The sequence below is a fragment of the Lichenostomus cassidix genome, chromosome 4, assembly GCF_008360975.1.
Source record: "Lichenostomus cassidix isolate B80296 chromosome 4, HeHo_3.0, whole genome shotgun sequence".
Lineage (NCBI taxonomy): Eukaryota > Metazoa > Chordata > Aves > Passeriformes > Meliphagidae > Lichenostomus > Lichenostomus cassidix.
Window position 1 is genome coordinate 16,290,225 of NC_139484.1, and position 19,711 is coordinate 16,309,935.

A 19,711-nucleotide genomic window follows, 5' to 3' on the forward strand; every position below is an offset into this window, starting at 1 on the left:
AGCTTTGATAACAAGATCAAATTGCTTTCACCATGTCACATATGTCCTTAAAGAATAAAGACAAAAATTACAATTTTTTTTCTCATCTGGAGGAAAAACTCTGCTGAAATGGAGTGAAAATACTTATACTATTGTGCACACTGCCACACTTACACCAGGAAAATTGCATTACTTCCCTCTTCTAGCTGAAATGCCTGACAGGTTTGTGCCAACAATGCATATTTTACAGGCTGCTGTATTTTCTTCTGAACAACGTCCTCTACCGGGGAAATTCACACAAGATCAAACTAACCCCTGAATTTCAGTATTTCAGGTAACAGAAGGATTACAAATTTCCCTTGGCCACCAGTACCATAAGCTCTTGATCTCTTTAGATCCCAGCTTCTGCCTCGATTCCTGCCTGATATACAAAAATATAGATAGCCTCTCCCACCTTTCCAGCTTCTTTAACTGAACTACCTCCCATCCTCTTAACTTTCAGAGCTCCTAGCCTCGAATTTCTCCTAAACTTTTTGCGTTGCCAGTGCTTCATCTCTTTCTTTTCCAGAGCACCTGCAGTGAACTCCATCCCATACTGAATCACAATTTTCTTACATTTAACTCTTTCTCTTATCAGCACTTCACAACCCCACCCATTTTCTAACAGTAACATAGCCCAGCCTCCAGTAATCCTACCCTTTATCCTCTTTGCTTCTCTCTGGATCAGATTCTCACTTTCCCTCCTGCACTTCTTCCACTTCAGGAAGGAGACAGATTTCAAAAGCTGGCAAATTTAGAAAGAAAAAAGTCTTCCAGGATAACAGTCTGCCAAGTCTACAGATTTATAAAGACAATTTCATTTAGCTAAGTGTTCCCTCCCACTATTTACTCATGTTGCTTCACATAACACGAGTTTCACAATGCTTATTTTAGGACAGTTTTTCAAAATATACTCCCAACACTTACACTCTGATCATTTTGGTTAGAGTGACTAAGTCAAAACTGTTGGGTTTTACTTTTATCAACTGTAAGATGCCAAAAAAATGTGACAAGAGACTTCTGATTTTTGGAGCAGTCAAAACTAACCTCATTTCCTTTGATATACTAAAAAAAAAAAGTTATTCAGTGAAGAATCTTGTAGGAGTCATTTTTAGGAGACATGAGTTCTGCTACAGTGCTGCCTGTTTCACAGCATCAGACATAACAGGGTGGATATGTGGGAGTAACTTAAAACATACACATGAATTAAAAAAAAATAAGTAAAAAAAAAACTGAAGCCCTTCTTTTTTATCCAAGATATCTAACTAAAATAAATAGACTTTAGTGAACAACCTTTCGTTAGCTTTCAGTTGATTAAAACTCCCCATCCTATTGCAGATGTTCAAGATCCCAAAGAAGGCTGTAACTAAATGTCTTAACTCCCATCCTCAGGTTTTCTTTGGTATCAAACACTGCATTTTGTGTTTGGCAATCAGAGGAACATTGGTGCTTGAGAAGCAGTAGTTAGTGATAGGTGGAGCAATTCATTGCACATCAGCTCTAAATCATAACTGCTATCCAAACTGTTTATGCAAATATAAATCTTACACATTTATCTAACACTAATACTCTTGGAAGTCAAAAAAGCTTCTCATAGAATAAAATCACATTTTTTTTTATTTTATCAAGAACTCAAATACAAAATACACATTTAAAGTGTATTAATTTCAGAGAAGTTTGTGCTGTTTGGGGGGTTGTGTGCAGTTTGTTAATGAAAACATCTATGCAGTGAGTTATGAAAATTTTACAAGATAGGTACTAAGTTATTCACCAGGTCTGTGTTACTTCAATTAATTTTATTAGTTGTAATGAATTCATGCTACGAACACAGAAAATTGTCTCAGAGGCAACAAAATGTAGTTTAGCATCACATTCCTTTCCTGAACGATATACTGTTGCCTGCTCCTTCACTGAAGGTGAATTGACCTAGATAAACACTCCCAAACCTAATTTTCATGTATCATATCACAAAACACAAGCCTGAGTCTTTCATGGGCTAGCATGCACTTGACTTTAAATCAGAAAAATCTCCTGTTCTAAATGGCAAGCTTCAGGATCCACAGCTAGTTTTACAGCCACTGCCAAGTCCTTAATCCAGGGTTCATCCACTATTGCCTCCAGCAACACACTGGCAAGACAAGAAGGACTGCAAATATAAACGACCTAACAAGTGACCCAACAGCATTTCCATTTCTCACCCCATTACCTTCTTTTTATCAATCAAAGGGATCAAGGGCCTGGAAGAAGCACCCTACCCTGAACTGCTGTAGCCTGAGGAAAAAAAAAAATACTGTATTTATTCTGAGTTTATTCTCACATAAGCAAAAGAATACAAATAGGCAGCTTATGGGAAAACATTCCAGTACTCACACTATGAAATCATTTGTGGACATGCTGTTTGAGGGACACATACAGCAGGAAATGATGTACATAAGAAAGGACAAGGAAAAAATTACTCACTCTAAGAACAAAACCAGGGCAATTTTCCATTTTTATTTTCATAAAATACAAGTCAGTGCAAACTACCTATGAATCATCTGACCAACAGGATGATAAACCCAAGACACTGATTTCTATTCACTACTCATAAATTTCAAGTTCAGCAAATTAGCTGCCTACTAACTGTCTCCCTTTGAAAAGTCATCTAAAAATTTCAGTTTTCCTATTGTATGTATTACTTGCATATACTAACCCAAGAAGATATACCACAGCTGCAAAAATACTGCCCATGCTAAGGGCATCTCCCTAGATAAAAGGCATTACAGTAATCATCTAGGGCATTGCAGACATTCAATTAAAATCATTTAGCTTTTTTTCTGAGGAAGTACTTTTACTAATACTGGATAGAAAGGTTTTTCCACCTTAGTATTACTCATTGCATAAAGGCCGCTCCTTTAGTTAAAAATCAAGTGTAATAAAAGATGTTAGATCAGCCACACTAGGTCAGATAACCCCCTAAACTGTGTCCAGCAATGGCAACTTTTAAGTCGCCCTGACCTGTGTCCATCTACAGGGAAGAGAACCCAGTATGCAAGCACACAGAGTACATCAAGTTTCACCACCTCTTCCAATTCTTTCAGAAACACTTGTTATGGTCCAGGTGGCCTCTCCACCCTCTCAAGCTTCTACTTCCCCTCTGCCACCACTGCATATCACAGGAACTCCCTGTCAATCCCCTCTTTTCTGGGGCACACCTGCTCCATAAAGGAGGATGGGGAAATATAAGAGACTGGGTGTACACACGGGCATGACCCCAGTTCCTGTGAATTTACAGTTTCTGCCCAACCTGAAAATTCTGCAGGCAGAACATGACTGGGCAGAGTCCACAGGCGCAGCAAATGAGTTGGGAGCACAGTGAGGGCATCAAAGGAGCTCTGTGGAGGATTCCCTTTGGCTCCCTATCCTTCTGTTTCAACACTGGACTCATCTCTCCCCAGTACCAAAGGACTGATTATCTGACACACAAAGGCATAATAAAGACAGAGCCAGACTCCTCTTAGTGCTGCCCAGGGAACAGAGAAATGCAAACTGAAATACAAGAAACCCAAGAAAAAGCTTTGTTTTTTTTTAAACCATAAGGCTAGACAAGCACTTGAACAGGCTGCCAAGTGAGGCTCTGGAGTTTCTACCTTCAGAGACACTCTAAACCCAACTACACACCTCCCTGGGTGTAGGGATGCCATCCCTGACCCTGATTTGAGCAGAGGTGTTGGACCAGATCATCCCCAGAGGTGCCCTCCTGCATCAGTAACTCTGTTTCCCTACTACTCAGTAACAGACTGTGAGAGCTGGCAGGCAGCATACATTAGATTTTTCACAGGATTGTTTAACCCTTGGTAAATCCCTGACTGCTCTCACAGGTCCACATCATGAGAAGCACGGAGCAGAAGGGAAGTGTCTTTACCACAAATCAGTTGTTTCTTTGGTGGTGGCACCAAAGAGGGTGACATACAGATTTTAGTAGCCTCCATGCACAAACGGGCTAGTTTTCTTCAAGAAGGCTGCAAAAAAATTTTGCCGCAGCACTCACCTATATTCAGAACATGTGCTCTTGGAAAATATGGTAATGAACAAGAAAGCAAAACATAAAAGTCAAAATGAAATAAAGAAATAACCAAGCTGCTTTTGTTGGACAAATATTTCTATTTAAACAATATTGATCATTAGGGTGTATTTTAATGTATTACCAGATATTTCTGTGCAGAAAGAAATCCATTAAAAAATTATCAACTCTAAATGATGAGTAGCTTCAGAACAAGCTTTCTCTTGCATTACATTAACAGGCAAAACTGTTTGGGGAATGCAGTAAGACTAGCGAAAAAGTGTGTTTTGCTAGAAAAAATCCATCAACTGCATGTGCTTTACACTAATATTTTGAGTCTCAATAAATAGCTATGTCTTTCAGAAAAATATTAAAACAGAAAACTAAACTCAGTGCACTACAGGTGACACCTACCTCTAGTTTTAAAAGTCCAGTGTCCTATAAACTAGTTCAGACAATACTTAGAGCAAGTACTCTTATATTAGGTCTTCAGAAAAAAGTATCAGATATCCAACTTGTACTGGTTTTGGATGGGACAGAATTAAATTTCTTCATAGCAGTTTGCTTTTATGGTGCTGTGTTGTCAATTTGTGACCTAATGAGTGTTATCAACACAGGAAGATATACTTTAGCCATCACTGAGCACGGCTTGCACACTGTCAGGGCCTCTTCTGCTCCTCAAAATGCCCTGCCAGTGAAGAGGCTGGGGGTGAGCAAGAATTTAGAGGGGCACAGATGGTAGAGCTGACCTGACCTGACCAAAGGGAGCCAGCCATATGATGCTGTGTTCAGCAGTTCAAGCTGGGAAAGGAAGAAGGGAGAATACTGGCAGTAATGGCTTTTATCCTCCTAAGCAGCCATTAGGTGTGATGCAGCCCTGCTCTCCTGGGGATGGATGGCTGAACACCTGTCTGCCCATGGGAGCGACTGAATGAATTCCTTAGTGTGCTTTGCTTGTGTGTGCAGCTTTTACCTCACCTGCTAAACTGTCCTTATCTCAGCCTGCAAGTTTTCACACTTTTACCCTTTCCATTTCTCCTCCTCATCCTGCCAGAGTAAGCCAGTGGTTGAGAGGTGCAGTTCAGCCACTGCAGTTAACCCATAAATGGACAGAAAGAACTAGTTCTCTTCTATTTTCACCTCACAACAAACACATCCACCCATTGCCCTGATGACTGGGATTTAAAATTGCCAATAGCTCTACCTTCTACCTGTATTAACATAAGCCAATTCAATTTAAATAGTTACTCCAAAGTTAGATTAACAGTTTACCCTTTTCTGGGCTATGATTATGTCCTTAAAGAAGTGCATAGAACATTACAGCATAAGCATTAAGACACATCTAAATTAATTTCTGTTAGTTACTTGATCTCAAGAATTAATTCAAAGTCTTTAACAACTGCAATCTGATTTTCACAAGCCCTTCATTTGTTAAGAAACACACATTACACTACAGACATTAATTTCCCACAGGGTAGTTACCCAAAAAGCTTCTAGTTGACTTGACCTAAAATTCATGGCCAAAATGCTTAAATCCCTATCTGCCATTTCCATTTCTTATGCTATTAGTATGTGAAAGGCACTTTCTCCATGCTACATTAAAAATATAAGGTTCAAATTACTAAGTACCTATAGTCAGCAGTTTATTCCTATCTGGATAACATGGTTCAGCCTTATAGTATCAAAGTAGTCCTGACAGTTCTTGCTTAAAGTGGCTTCCACAGTTTCTTTTCACAAAGGAGCAAAACGCCATATTCATTGCAAAAGGGGAAATTTTGTTACGTTAGTACAAATCTAGTTATAAATGAATCCTGTCAAGTCCACTTCTCATGAAGGGTGAACCATTGCCTTACAGGGTTTGGTTGAACAGTTCAGTAACAATTGATGTTCCTAAATATTCTCCCTTGAGAAGCCCAGCATAGCAGAAAGGAATTTGAATTAAGCAGAAATACCATAATTCAGTCACAGAAAAAAAATGGCATATCTCTTTTAACTATGACAAAGCTTTTCTGAACACCACAGACACCAAAGATAATACACACAGCAATACATCTAGATAATATATATAGATAATACACATAGATAATACATACAGCAAGTTAAAAACATGTTGCAGCTATGCAGAGAAAACATAACATTGCTAGTTCTAAAGAAAGTTGTGCAGAAGACAATAAAGGAATGTAAGCATTTTGCTAATCTAGTTCATATTTTTGTAATAGTTTTGGCATATCTGAAAAAGGTTGTTTTGTTTGAGGGTCTTTTTCAACCTGAACTGAAGCCCTGAGCACTCAAATTCTCCTGATAACCTTTCATTCACTGCCTTGGGCAGGCTGTTAAGGCATTAATAATTAATGCATCTCCAGTCTGTAGAAGGAGAGCATACCCCATAAGCTGTTCTCAAGCCTCTACAGGTCACATTTATGGGCCACAAAAACAGCCACATTCCATTCCACTTTCAAATCTACTGGTTGGTCACCCTCTGAAACTCATTCAACTCAAGTATTTCCAGTAGCAGCTTCCACCTCACGAATTAGCCACACACTGCATAAAAACCTCAGCTTCTAGCTCTCAGTGCAGACTGTCAGAGGGTGTAAAGCAGAAGGTCAGTGTTAAAGTAACCTCAAGCAAATAAGAAAATCACTTCAATTCTCTCTAGACAAGCAGCCAACCTAGTCTGAATCATACTATATGCTTTAGCATACACCAGGCAAAATATCATACTACTCAGCATAGAGAAGAGGAACATAAAAAACATTTTAGCCCGTATTCATGTATATTGACTGAAGTCCATGGGGGCTCAGGATCCTGCTGTTTGTCATGATATAGCAACTGGGTTATAACTGGTGCTTGATAATAAGAGTACTCAGGCAACATTAAAAATAAAGTCATCTGTGAGAAGCATGAGCACTTTCATGAGCTGCAGATTTGGGTACAGCCTGATAACATATGATACCAAACACAAGAAGAGATTTGAATACAGGGGTTTGGATAATTGCTCCATCATTGCAAGAACCATTTCTGAAGCATACTAGAAACCTATTAACTGCTAAGTCATCCCAAATCACTGAGGTAACAAAACTGAGTAGAGTTACACACACAGAATATCCAGGACACAATTTAGACACCAGGTGCTAGTTAGATAATTACCACAGAAGTTCTGGCCATAACACACCTTCATTAGCGACCTCTCTTTTGACTTTCTGTTCCCTCCAGAGATACACTAGGAGTCTCAAATATTTGCAGTTAATATCTCCCTTGCAAGCATATTTCTGTGTCAATTGTTTACCTTTATTCTATATTCCCAAGATGTCAGATAGCCCCCTCTATACTAAATTGTTTACCTTTATTCTATATTTTTATAGAATAAAAATATTTGTCAATTGTTTACCTTTATTCTATATTCCCAAGATGTCAGATAGCCCCCTCTATACTAAATTAGTAAATTCTTTTTTTTAATTTAATGTTTAACTAACATATTCAACCCCTTCCATTATCAAATTGAATTCTTGCCCATGAAATACTGTCCTGTATTCCGACACTGGGTTTTGCATACACTGTTCCCAATTTATATTGTAAGTTCATTTATGGAGATGTTCAGTACTCGGAGCATCCCCACATAATAAGCATAGGACAAGCACAAGAAAAGAGGGATTTTGGCTATCAGCATTGGATGGATAAGGAAAAAAAGCTCAGTAAAAGCCTCAGCAACACAGTACCAGCATGCATCTTGAAAAATTATCATTAGGCAAGGCAAAAAAGTAAAGTGAAAATCGAGAAAGGAAATGAAGCAAATTTTGTGGTAACTGCAGTTACTCAAGTGCATGATAGGCAGCAACTATTTCACAGCTTGGCAACAGGGCAATGAAGACTTCTGTCACTGTTAAAGCTGAGGGGAAAAAAGCTGGGATGTCCTTAGGCCTCAAAAGTCCTTGGCAACAAACAGGTTTATATCTAATATATAGAAACCACAGGAAAGATGAAAGGAGAGAAATGGCACAGTCAAAGCAACAATCCGGAAAAATAAGTTGTGCAGCTCTAATTGGGCTGGCACAAGTAGGCAAGGCTGCTTTGCTCTAGGCAAAAGAAGCTGATGATGCAGCACTGAGGGCAAGCATAAAGATTTTTACCTGCAAGGGTGAAAAGTTGTAGCTGAATTTAAGAAGCAAAAAACAGGCAACATGTAGAGAAGATTCAATTATGAGAAACTGAAGAAAAAACTGTGCTGCAGAGTGCCCAGAGAAATAGTCCTGCAGACCATAATGTTCACCCACTGAGACAAGAAGTTGAAAAATAAGGGTTTTTTTAGATGAATAGTACATATGCTGATATACAGGTGAGGGCAAGGGAGCAATTGTAAAGACAAATAACTATTTTCCTTGTAAATAATAGCAGAAAGGCAGGTTGTAGAAAACCAGACGTAAGCAGGCAGTCTTGTTCCACGGCATATATGTAGTCATATTTCTGGACAGAGTGAAAACACATGTATATATACAGCACAGTGCAGCTCAGTGTGGGGACTTGGGCAGTGTGGTCTAAGGGCTCCAACCATTCCCTCAAGGTGTTTTTTTAATCTTGAAGTAATGCACAGTTACTTCCATTCGTATCATCCTTCATGACTATCTGGTTTTAATTTTAATGACTGTAATTTGCTAGCATTTAAAAATATCTATTATCAACTTTAAATAAAAAGGCAAAATTTTTAACATATTGTCTTTGTAGTGATATATGTGATATTTGAGGTAGTCATCTTTCATTATTAGCCACTACTATGATAAGTGATGGATAATGCTGTTGCTCACACACATCTCACTTTCTCTTAGATGCAAGTACTGTTACATATCAAGTCTTTTCTCCTGCTGTTCTGCATCCTAATCCTCTTTAAGAACTTACTCGGTGTGATTTGGTAGTCTGATCTTATTTTTTTTTTAATGTGGTTCATCTAATTCTCTTAACTATCCAGGTTTACATTCTTTTCACTGGTCTTGCAGGACTGCATATTTTACACCATTAAGGCCTTCTGCCGTGTTGCTTCACATTTTTCTTTCTTTTTGCCTCTCTTACACATTGGAAAAGAAGAACCACCTAGGTAGAAAGAGCAGGGTAAACATAGCTTCTACCAGCCTTCTGAGACATAGTTGACGAGCCTATTTGTTATCTACAGATTTAAATTTGTTAACTCATGAGTTCATAGTTAGAGCATTAGAGTGACCAGAGTTTATACAGCGATATCCATCTCTAAGTTGCATTACTATCATCACTTTTCATTTGGAAAGGGTCTGTTGTACAGCACAGGCTAATAACGTTAACTGCTCGCATAGTGTCCTGAACTGCAGTAATCACTCTCCAAAGCCATTTCTGGTGAAACGGTGCCCTCTTGTAGCAGAAAGCAGTCACTGCAGGAACAGCTGCTTTGTAAACACATACTTAACACAAGAAGCTCATCTCAAGCGCTTGTTTCAGATCATTATTTACAGTACTACGAAATTGGCACGTTGAGAGAGTTATTCTGAAAGATTTTTTTTTCCCTAAATCTCATTTACAAATAGCCAGAATGTAAATTACTTTCGGCACCTTGCAAGTTAGTTGAGGCCACTCTTAGGGGAAGCAGTGAACCCTCTCTGTAGGTTCAATACATATTCCCAGTATTGACGAGGTCAGGCTATCCAAGCTTCTACCTTTAACCTTCAAAACAAGAACTGACAATTATGCAAGAATGCTCTGCTGAGCAAGTTGTTTAGGATAAAGAACTATTTCTCAGATACTTTTTTTTTTTTTACTTCTCTCCTGTGAAAACCTCACACTCCTTCGGTGAGACTTTCTGGCTCCTCACTCCCAGTCCCTAAGCAGAAAGCAGCTCACACTGCCAGCCAACAAGAAAAAGAGCACAGACAGGGGCAAAGATACAGGTACAAAGCTTTTTCAGCTTAACATGACATCTGGGTGATCCCAGAAAACTGGCATCCACAGTCACAGCCGCTCACTCAGTGCTGCAGAGCAGAATTGCACAGCAATGCTGTCCTTTGCAAGTCCCTGGGGGCTTCTGCTCTCCCCAGGGACTTGCCATCCCTTAAAACGTCTGTGGTTCATTCTCTCCTAGAACTGAACAAAATGAATACAGACAGCCATATGATTCATGTTTTTCTAGCCACACAAGAAAGTTAGGTTAAGGGTTTTTATAACACTTTGTATAATAATGCCAATCCTTTACCTACTATTTATTCTTCATTAGGATCATTTATTGGTAGCATTCTGCTACTGTGGTGTTAAATGTGAATTGATTGTGAAAAGTATTTTGAAGAGGCCTTTTTAGCATTCAAATATGTATTATTACAAACACTCAATACCTTCATATTTTTTTTCTTTTGCTTCCAGGAAACTCTGTTTATTCTTTTGTCATCTGGTTTTGGGATGGAGAGGGTGCAGGGGGGGCTTTCAGGTTTGGTTTTGTCTGATTTACTTCCCAAACCTCACTTTTTACTAAAAAAGCTTTTCTTAAGATAGGAAGATAATACCGATATGTAGCGGAGGGGAAAGCAGGGGTAATTTTACCTTCATTCATGAGCATGCTCTCTTAATCTTCTCTTAGAAGTCCTTGGTCTGTGACTTTAATACCAAAAAGCATGAGCAAAAAAACATGTGAATCTGTGGATTATCTTGCTAACAGCGAGGGGGAAAAGTCCATGGATTTCATATACAAAACACAGAGAAGAGACTCTGATTGCCACCTAATCCCGTACACTCTATTCCTGTTGTTACTGGGTTGTCACCTTCCCACTTCCATCATTAACACAGGGCTAAACAGAGTGAAGTGCTACAGCATCAGTGTAGCCTGGTATTTAAATAAACAGAGATCTGCCTAACAGCATGGGTCTAACAACCCAAAATAAGGTTCACAAGCCTGAGGCAGGGTTAACCAGTATTTTAGGGCATGAACTCCCTTTGCGTAATGCTCTGTATGCCTACGTGAAACAGCACTTTTAAATGTCATCACGTTCTTTCTGGCTTTGAAAAATCACCTTATTCACTGACATTTGGATGCAAACTTCCTGCAAAAACAGAGAAACGTGAAAAGCTCCATGCTTTAATAGCATGAAGTTTTCTTCTGCTATTTAACACTTCTACCTCATTTTTTCTATGCTGTATCTCTGGGTATAATAATTCAGTGGATACAAAAAAAAAAAAAAGAAATTAATTTTTTGTTGAAAATAAATTTTTGTTGAAATAAAGTTTTGATAATAAATTTGGAATTACTGTACAACTTCATGTGACAAGTTAAGCAACAATCTAGAAACAAGAAAGGGAGGTGTGCAAAATCTTCTTCTTCCTATAATTAACTTAACTCCTGCCATTTTAGGTAGGATAAAATAAATCTGATACTGCTAGAAAGAGAATAATCCTGTCATTGAACTGTTTGTTGGTAGCCAAATCTTCACAGGTTACTCTTGTACAGGAAAGGTTTTTCTATAAAAGTCATCAAATAACTCCATTTTAATTGAGTGCTTTTAGCAACCATGACTTCCAGTCATCTACAAAAATCTGTTATGCATCAGCCAAAATCTGATGTGCATCAGCCAAACTTTCATAGAATGTGCTTGGTATTGAGTAATTTTCTTTTGCCATCCTCGGCAACATCTTTGAGGCCAGTCACAAAGGAACATTTGGATGATACAGATGGATGATCAAGACAACAGACAGCTTTCACATCCTCCTGAGAAACCCCCAAACCCCAGTTTCTTGCCACAGTTTCTGTAAGGGGATTTCACACTGAATCAGATCCTCTCTGAGGACCTGCTTTTTTTAAATGACAAATTAGGAACAGAGGAAGACAATTTTAGCCCTCCTTGGCTTTTTGGGTGAGAGAGATGACAGTACACTTATGGTGGCTAAAGCAGCACACAAATCATAAAAATTGCCCAAGCAAAGGTAGGAGGTTTTGATTTTTGATATTAGCCTGCACAAATACACCAAAAGAACACAAAACTGGAAATCTCACATAACTTTGTATCATGTCCAAAAAAACTGCAAAAACTCTCTCTTACAAAAGGCAGTTGTGTTCACATTTAAGTGTCTCAGGGATGTGTTTGGTCCTACATCACTGTAACATAAGAGCTATTACATAAACCTGAACAGGAAGATCCCCTTTATTTATACATCTGTTTAGCAAATCTAGATAGGTATAAGAAACTTGGACATTTTGCTGTCTATGGAAAGCTGTACAAACCGAATCCCTCTTATTCAGCGAGAATGTTAAATAAAGTATTGCCAACTAATAATGACTATGAAGCTTGTATCAGAGATTCCCATAAGCTATGGAGTGAATTCCACTGTTCTAGAGGTTCAATCCCAACATCTTCTTTATTTCTTTCCCTAAAGTGCACATGCATAAATATAAATTACACTCACAATATTTATTTCTCTTACTAAAGGAAAGCACTTCCTTTAGCCACTCAAGTCTGTTCCTTCTACTGTTGTTTCACAAAAGAGGTTTCAGAAGTACTCTCCCACAGTTATTCGATCTGTCTTTGTTTTTCTAGTCCTCTGGACTCTCCAAGGGCTCTCAGAAGGAGTCCCTCCTCTTTACCATCTACTCACTGAAAGCATTCAAACATGTCACCAGTTTCAAAAGTGACCACTCAGACCTTTCAAATGAGCCTCCTTACAGACAACTTCTCTAATCCAACTTCTGATCTGAATCTCATCTCACTCATAATACCAGACAAGCACATGGAATAACTATCATAATAACAATACAATGTTGCCACAGTGCAGCCCACTGCATTTAACCTCAGAAATAACTGTACTGAATTTTGCTGAAGTTCCCTCTCCCAGTATTTTTCTCCCAAGTAAATCAGCAATAGGTCAACAAGAAACTCTTCCCAGGAAGTATGCAAACCTTTTCACAACACCACACCCTGCAAAAAATACTTTTAATATCTGAAGCTGAGCCTGGATCACATTTTGGAAGCCTGAGACAGCTCCTCCCCTCTTTATTAGCGTTAGTTACTTGTGAAGTCACTGCTTCTCACTATAGTTGCACCAATCACAGCAAAACATCAACTTACACACGTGGGAATAAAACTCACCATGCTGTTCATTTTGGAAGAGGACGAGCTTGCTCTCTGCTTCCGTAGGCTGCTCAGCTCTTCTGCATTTCCATCCTTTGGCTTTATGATCAGCCGGCTGCCCCCAGCAGTACCTTCTGAAGAGGACCTCAGGCGTTTCTCGACAAATCTGCCTTCCCGGTATGGACTGAGGCTATTGGCAACATCAACTACAAAGGGAGAAGCAATCAGCAATCATTACAGGGAATTGCTCTCTACAAGTATTTTCTTAATCAGAGCAGTGCTTTGCTTGAAATGCTAACACTGAAAGGGAATCCCGTGAGAAATCTGCGGAAAGCAGACCATGCTTACCTAGATCAAAGTGTCACCTGGGCCCCCAGTGCACTGTTCAGCCCCAATGACAGGCATGCTCAGCACAGTGAAGCCCAGCCCAGGGCTCCTCACAGAATCCAGAAGGACTCCTTGCTCCATCCTTTTCTTTCTCCCCTCATCACAGGACACTTCCAAGTTGCCATCCAGTAAAATCCACCAGAGAAACTATCACTCGTCCACTGGTGCCAAAACCGAACCTGCCCTACCCTGTGCCCAAAGGCAAGTCCAGCTTTTGAAGGGCCAGGTCACAACTTTGTTAGGCCTGCATGGGACAGGGATGCACATTGCTTTCCAATTCTGTTCAGCATTCCTAGTTTAGCCTTGCACCTGCACCATCCAAACTCAGCCTGCAGACAGCAGGCAAAATCCCAGTCCAGTTAAAACAATAACACATCAGAAAAAACAACAAAAAAAATACATTTTGACATGTTAGGGCAAATTCAGAGATGGGGAAAGATAAAAGTATAATAGCGTAATAAATGTCATGCATACAGAAAATCTTATCTTCTTTTGCATTTTGAAAGAAAAGAGACATTTTCTCTAAGGGTTCTCAAAAAAATCCGTATCATATAATAATACATAAATGTATGCTAAGAAATATATGGCACATCAAACTGGCTCATACATTAATGTCACATTCACAATGCTATCTATAATGATATCAGCTATGAGACCAGGTACAGAAGAGAAAATATCTATTACCAAAGAAAACTTGCAGAAATATTTTGTATTCCCATCTAGGTTTAAATACTGTTTAGAAAACCAAATGTTCAAACCAGTCTTTTTGCAGTAGATATAACTACTTATAGCAATATCTTACTGAATGCCATGTAAGCTTTTTCTGTATTTGCTTCATTTCATATGGCAGGATTTTATCTTTTTCTCAATGGCTCCTTTGTATGCTTGGCCAATTTCTAATTTGAAATACATTCTTCAGCACACAAGAAAAAAAAAATTATTTTGAACAGCACTACAAAATCATAACAACTAATCATCAACTTTTATACAGTGCAGTATTAGCTCTAGTATTTCTGTGAACATGAATCCAATTTACAAAAATCCCTCTATCAAAATTTCAACTCCCATTAGCTGCTTTCCAGAAATACATATTAAATACCCAATTGCCAACACATGAGTTCAAAATGCAGTGGGTATTTCTAAACATCCCTCCAAGCTGTTCACTTGCTGTTCTGCAAGGCAGATTCTGAAATAAGAGCTCATTCACAGATGAGACAATGTGGCAGGAAGACAAACTCAGTGCTCAGGACCAGTAATAGACATAAGTGAGAGTATATTTTTCCCCAAAGTGACTATGGTTCTGAGGGACAGAGGTGCCCTCTCTGCTGAAAGCTAATTCAGTGGATTAATTTGTCTTTATATAGCCATTTATATACAAGATATCCAACCAAGCCTTGCAGTGATTAGGAATTCAAAAAGCAAGATTTTGTTTGATTCCTTATAGTCTACATGTCTAGATAAATATCCAAGCAAAATTATGGGTGTGAATTTATATGAGTTTCCTTACAGTCTTTCATCTTCTAATACAACCAACACAAATGCTGTTTGGTTAACTCTCACATATTGTGGTCCACAGCATACAGCCTCAGGATTATGCACAAAAGCACCAGCCATTAAACTGGCTTGAGAAAATAAACTGTCAGAGATAAATGTCTTCTGACAGGTGTCCTTCACTCAAGGGCCTGGTACCTTATTTATCTGCATCTCTATAGATTGGGATTTCTAGGCACAGTCTTTACACTTAATCTTGTTAGTATTTCCAAATTACTCTTCATAAGCTAAAGACCCAGTGTGAAATTGAGTAGGTAATTAACTCACCCACTTTCATGGATTAGAAAATGGGAATCTGGACACTTATTTGAGATGGAAGCAGAAACAGGATCTCTTGTACTTTGCTAAAATATCCACTCTGAACTACTTTATAATATCAGCTGAATACAGAAAACAAGACTCTAGAAATTTCTAAACCCAGATCAATATAAAATAAATTGTATTATTTCCCATAATCAGACAGCAAGGTTTGTTTCTCTGGTCATGTTTCCATCCCAAATTATGCAACTCTACGGCTCAAGTCCAAAATAGTCATGTCTCAAAAAATCACAGCTTCAGCCTTTAACAAGAGCTGGGAAATCAGTATTTACTTTCTTAATTCATTTTCTACCACAGCAAAGCATAGCCACAAACAGCACTGATGGGTGTTTGCAATCTGTAAAATACAAACTTTAAAAAAAAAATCATAAATTTTTTCTTTAATTCCTATAGTTTTGGGAGGAGGATATAATTTGTTCTTTTGGAACTTCATAGCTAGCACTTGCAACTCTACCAAAACACTTTATGACCACTCAATCATTACAGAAGAAATGAAGCCAGCCCCCCTAAAACCCACCAAACTCAAAAACTAAAAGACCATGAGACATACCTTTAGGATGGTTTGATTCATAACCCTGTTGTGTTTTAATGGACTGAGGTTCAGAACATGGAACATTCCTAGACTCCACTACAGGAATTGTGTCTCTCATGTGCTTGGATGGTGTGCTTTCACCTCTGCTCCCACTCAACCCCCGTGCCTTTGGAGAGAGTGTCACTGGTTCTTCACTATGCTGTAACGTCAAGGTTTCTAAATGTGCATTTGCTGAGTTCATTTTTTCTATGTGCCTGGCGTCATTAACATGTAGTCCATTGGCTTGCAACAGTACTTTTGTTTGATTAGCAGCTGAGGTTTTGAATAAGCTATTGGATTCCACACTGCAGGAGCTTGCGTGGCTCACAGGAGATACACCAGCAGAATGGCCAGTACTTCGCACAGGATCTGTCTCCCTCACGGGAGCAGCAGCAGGATTAAAGAAGACCTGAGAGGTAGAGACATCGTGGCCAAAATCCTCTGTGAGCAGTGCCCCAGGGCCACTGCTGGGCAGGGCATCAGCCTCTGAAACAGAGTCCTCGGTCAGAGCGACGAAGTCCGAGGGGGTCTGGGCAGCTGTGAGGTCAGCCGAGAGCAGAGGGGACTGCAGGGAGCTGCCCAAGCACTCTGTTGTCTCAGCTGAGCATGGAGGAGATGACTTAGCGATCACAGGTTCGCTTTCCACATAGGATTTAACCTCCAGCAAGCACCTGGACTGCTGCACAGAGGAAACTGACTGACTCTCTGGAACTGGTTTGGAAAATTTGTAGTGTGACGAGAAAGATTTAGTGAGAAGTTTTCGTGTGGACTGTTTGACAGAGTATCGGCTCTGCTCTTCAGCAAAGCCTGAATCATCACCCTCATTCTTCCCAGAGCTTATGCAATTTATAAAGACATTCTTATTAGCTGAGGGCTCCTTTCCCTTTTCAAAATCATCTGTCAAAGACCTCGTTATCTTCTTGTTACGTGAGCTGCCAAAGCCAACTGAATGCCTTCCTCTGCTCTTTATGTGTTCATCGAAGCTGAGTTTTTGAAAAGTGCTAAGAGAGGACTGGGCACCATTTGAGACGTTAACATTCTGACTCGCTGAGTCAGGCTTCTGCTCACTCCCTTTCTTGTTATGGAAGCTAATGGAAGGAGTGCGGAAAATACTCCGTCGCTTTCCTGTGCTCCCTGAGCTGGAGTTGGTGCTGGATGGGGAGGAGGTGTGGACACCGATGGCGTTAGCAGAAGAAGGCGAGGAAGGAAGGGAGTCGTGTCTCCGGCTAACACTCCTCCTGAATATTGGCAACCGAGATACGAGAGTCGATCGTCTGGATCCCGAGTCCCCCATCAGGGCACAAAGGGTCCGTGGTTCTTCACAACCAACTAAATCACCTGGGATGAGAGAAAAATAAAGGGGAGGGGGGAAGGAAGGTAAATTATTCAGCCTCAAAGATCACTCAAACAGACTCTTCAGTCAGCCTAAATATATGAGATGTCAACATCAATTTGTTGCACACACATTACTGAGGACTTTCAGAATTTCAAAGCAATATTCAATAGGGAACACTGAAAATGCAGCAATTGAGCAAAGATGTGGCTCAAATATTCTACAGATGAAAGATACAATTTTATATACAGAATTATTATACAACACAGATTACACCGGGTAACAGTATAAAATCTAAATGCCAAAAGACATACAAATATATCACCCAAATGTCCTTGTTTTGTAAGTTCTTTGGACAAGTCTTCTTATAAACTGTAAGCTTTCCTAGAAGATACTTGATTTTTTTATAATCTCAGTCGAACAAATCATTATTTTGTATTTCTAAATACTCTGACTTTTGCAAAAACGAAGAGGATTTAAATTTTCCAATCTTCACTGAACTTTCAGTTGGATTTTAATTACTTTATGTGCTTTTGTTAAGGCTGTATGTGTCACTTTGCAGTACAGAAAATAATAGCATGTCAGTCCAGCCAAAATATGCAACACCAAAAATTCTTCCTAAAGAGTTGTAAGTTCAAAGAATTTACTGTCAAAATATGGGATCATGTTTCTAGATTTTAACTTTCATGTTTCCTTCGAACACTTCTCTTAAATCCTCTCATAGCCTATTTGCTTATAATTAGCTAATTTTTCATGTTTTTTGAAATTAATGAGAAGTGTTTCATGCACAGGCACTTGGCATTTTGTATAAATATTTAAGCAATAAAAACTTATTTTGATCAGCACTGTAGATGTACTGGAAGAACATTAATCTTTATGAAATAAATATCAGTTCTATTTCCTTTTTGTTCTTCTTGTAATAAACTACCACTGCAAAGACAGGACCACAGAGAGAGAGAGCAGTAAAAACATGCAATATATAATCACAAGAACACGACAGGCTATAGGAATAATGCCTCAATGTAACTTCACGAGCTGCTGGTGTTCAGCATATAAAAATAAAAAACAAGTCATTTATCTAGACAGTGTTTGTATGTCAAGTGCAAAAACAAAGTAATTCATCTAATGAGCAATCTCATATGTGTTACATGGCTACATCAAGTATCTGTGAGCAATATAGATATTTAGGTAGTGTATATATACACATACATATATATTCAAATGGATACAGAATACTTAAGTAGTAATAAAACTACATATATGTTATATAACCGTGAAAGAAAGGGTAACAAGTAAGTTCAAAGACTCTTTCTGACCAGACATTGGACTGCAATTTTGTGCTGTTAACATTTTTTTTAAATGCTTGTACAGCTCCAGTCTGAACATGCAGGGCCAAGCAGACACACTACTCACAAGCACCAGCAATCAATAAGCAATTTTGTAGTTTAGGGTGAGAAAAACAGCTTGGGAATAGTCACTAATTGCTAGCCATTGGTGATCAGTGATGGCAAGCTAAAGCCTGACCTAGACAATGCCCAAGGCTCTGTGATTGAAACCCCAATTTGAATTCAGTCTGACTGGGGCAAAACTGACAATACAGCACCACACAGAGTTACCAGAGTACCTTTACATCCACCAATGAACTGAAGCACAGCCAGCTGATCCATTTCTCTGACAGGTGTGAAAGTTTGCATTCAGACCACTGTGTAAGAGCAACTGCAGAGGGGGCAGAGCGGAGAAGCCAAGGCCCTGTGAGCTACCACAGGATCTGGTGTTATCCTAGCTTTGTTACCCCAGCTTGTTCACCTGTCCACAACTCTACCTGCTGAAAAGGGCCTTTCAAAAGCTGCATGAAATCCTCTCCATCCTTCCTCTACAAGCTTCTCTGGCTTTAACCGCTTCAAGACCTAACTGCGTTGCGGTTTCTTTGCTGCAGGCTTACTGGTATGTATGGATAAACACACACACCCAAGATTTTTAGAGATTGCAGAGGTTCTTCCCTGTATTTTAAGGAGAGATCATAATTGCCGAAAAAAGACTTTAGAATGAAGTTTTACAACAGCAGTAGATGAACAAATTGTTTTTTAAACATGTTACATCTCTATACACATTTTATGACAGTACAAAACATTTGCCACCACTGTTCTCTCTCCTGCCCACAACTCGTCAGTTCATTTAAGAACAAGCCATCCTAATTTATAATTATGAAATTTTCCAAGTTGAGAGCAGAAGGAAGCAGAAAACTGAGCAAAAAGCACACTCTAACTTACATTGGAAATACAAAGCTGTGTCTAAATAATAGAGGTTATTCCTAAGGATTGACCGTGAATAAACATAGCCTTAGCTTTCCAGGGGGTAATAAATTTTAATAGAATACATTGCCTCTAACGGAAGATAATAAAATGGCATTTATTCAGTGATTCTTC

At 39.0% G+C, this 19,711-nt stretch overlaps 1 protein-coding gene across 9 annotated transcripts in view; it reads right to left on the reverse strand.

Moving 5' to 3' along the window:
• CCSER1 (coiled-coil serine rich protein 1) overlaps positions 1–19,711 on the reverse strand; it is a 621,919-nt gene that overhangs the window by 513,333 nt on the left and 88,875 nt on the right. For all 9 annotated transcript variants that reach the window (XM_085058017.1, XM_085058025.1, XM_085058019.1 and 6 more), the window contains 2 exons: positions 15,932–17,290; positions 13,144–13,331 (listed from right to left, as the gene is read on the reverse strand). In XM_085058017.1, coding sequence (XP_084914143.1) covers positions 13,144–13,331; positions 15,932–17,290 — 1,547 coding nt within the window. The remainder of the gene's footprint in view (positions 1–13,143; positions 13,332–15,931; positions 17,291–19,711) is intronic.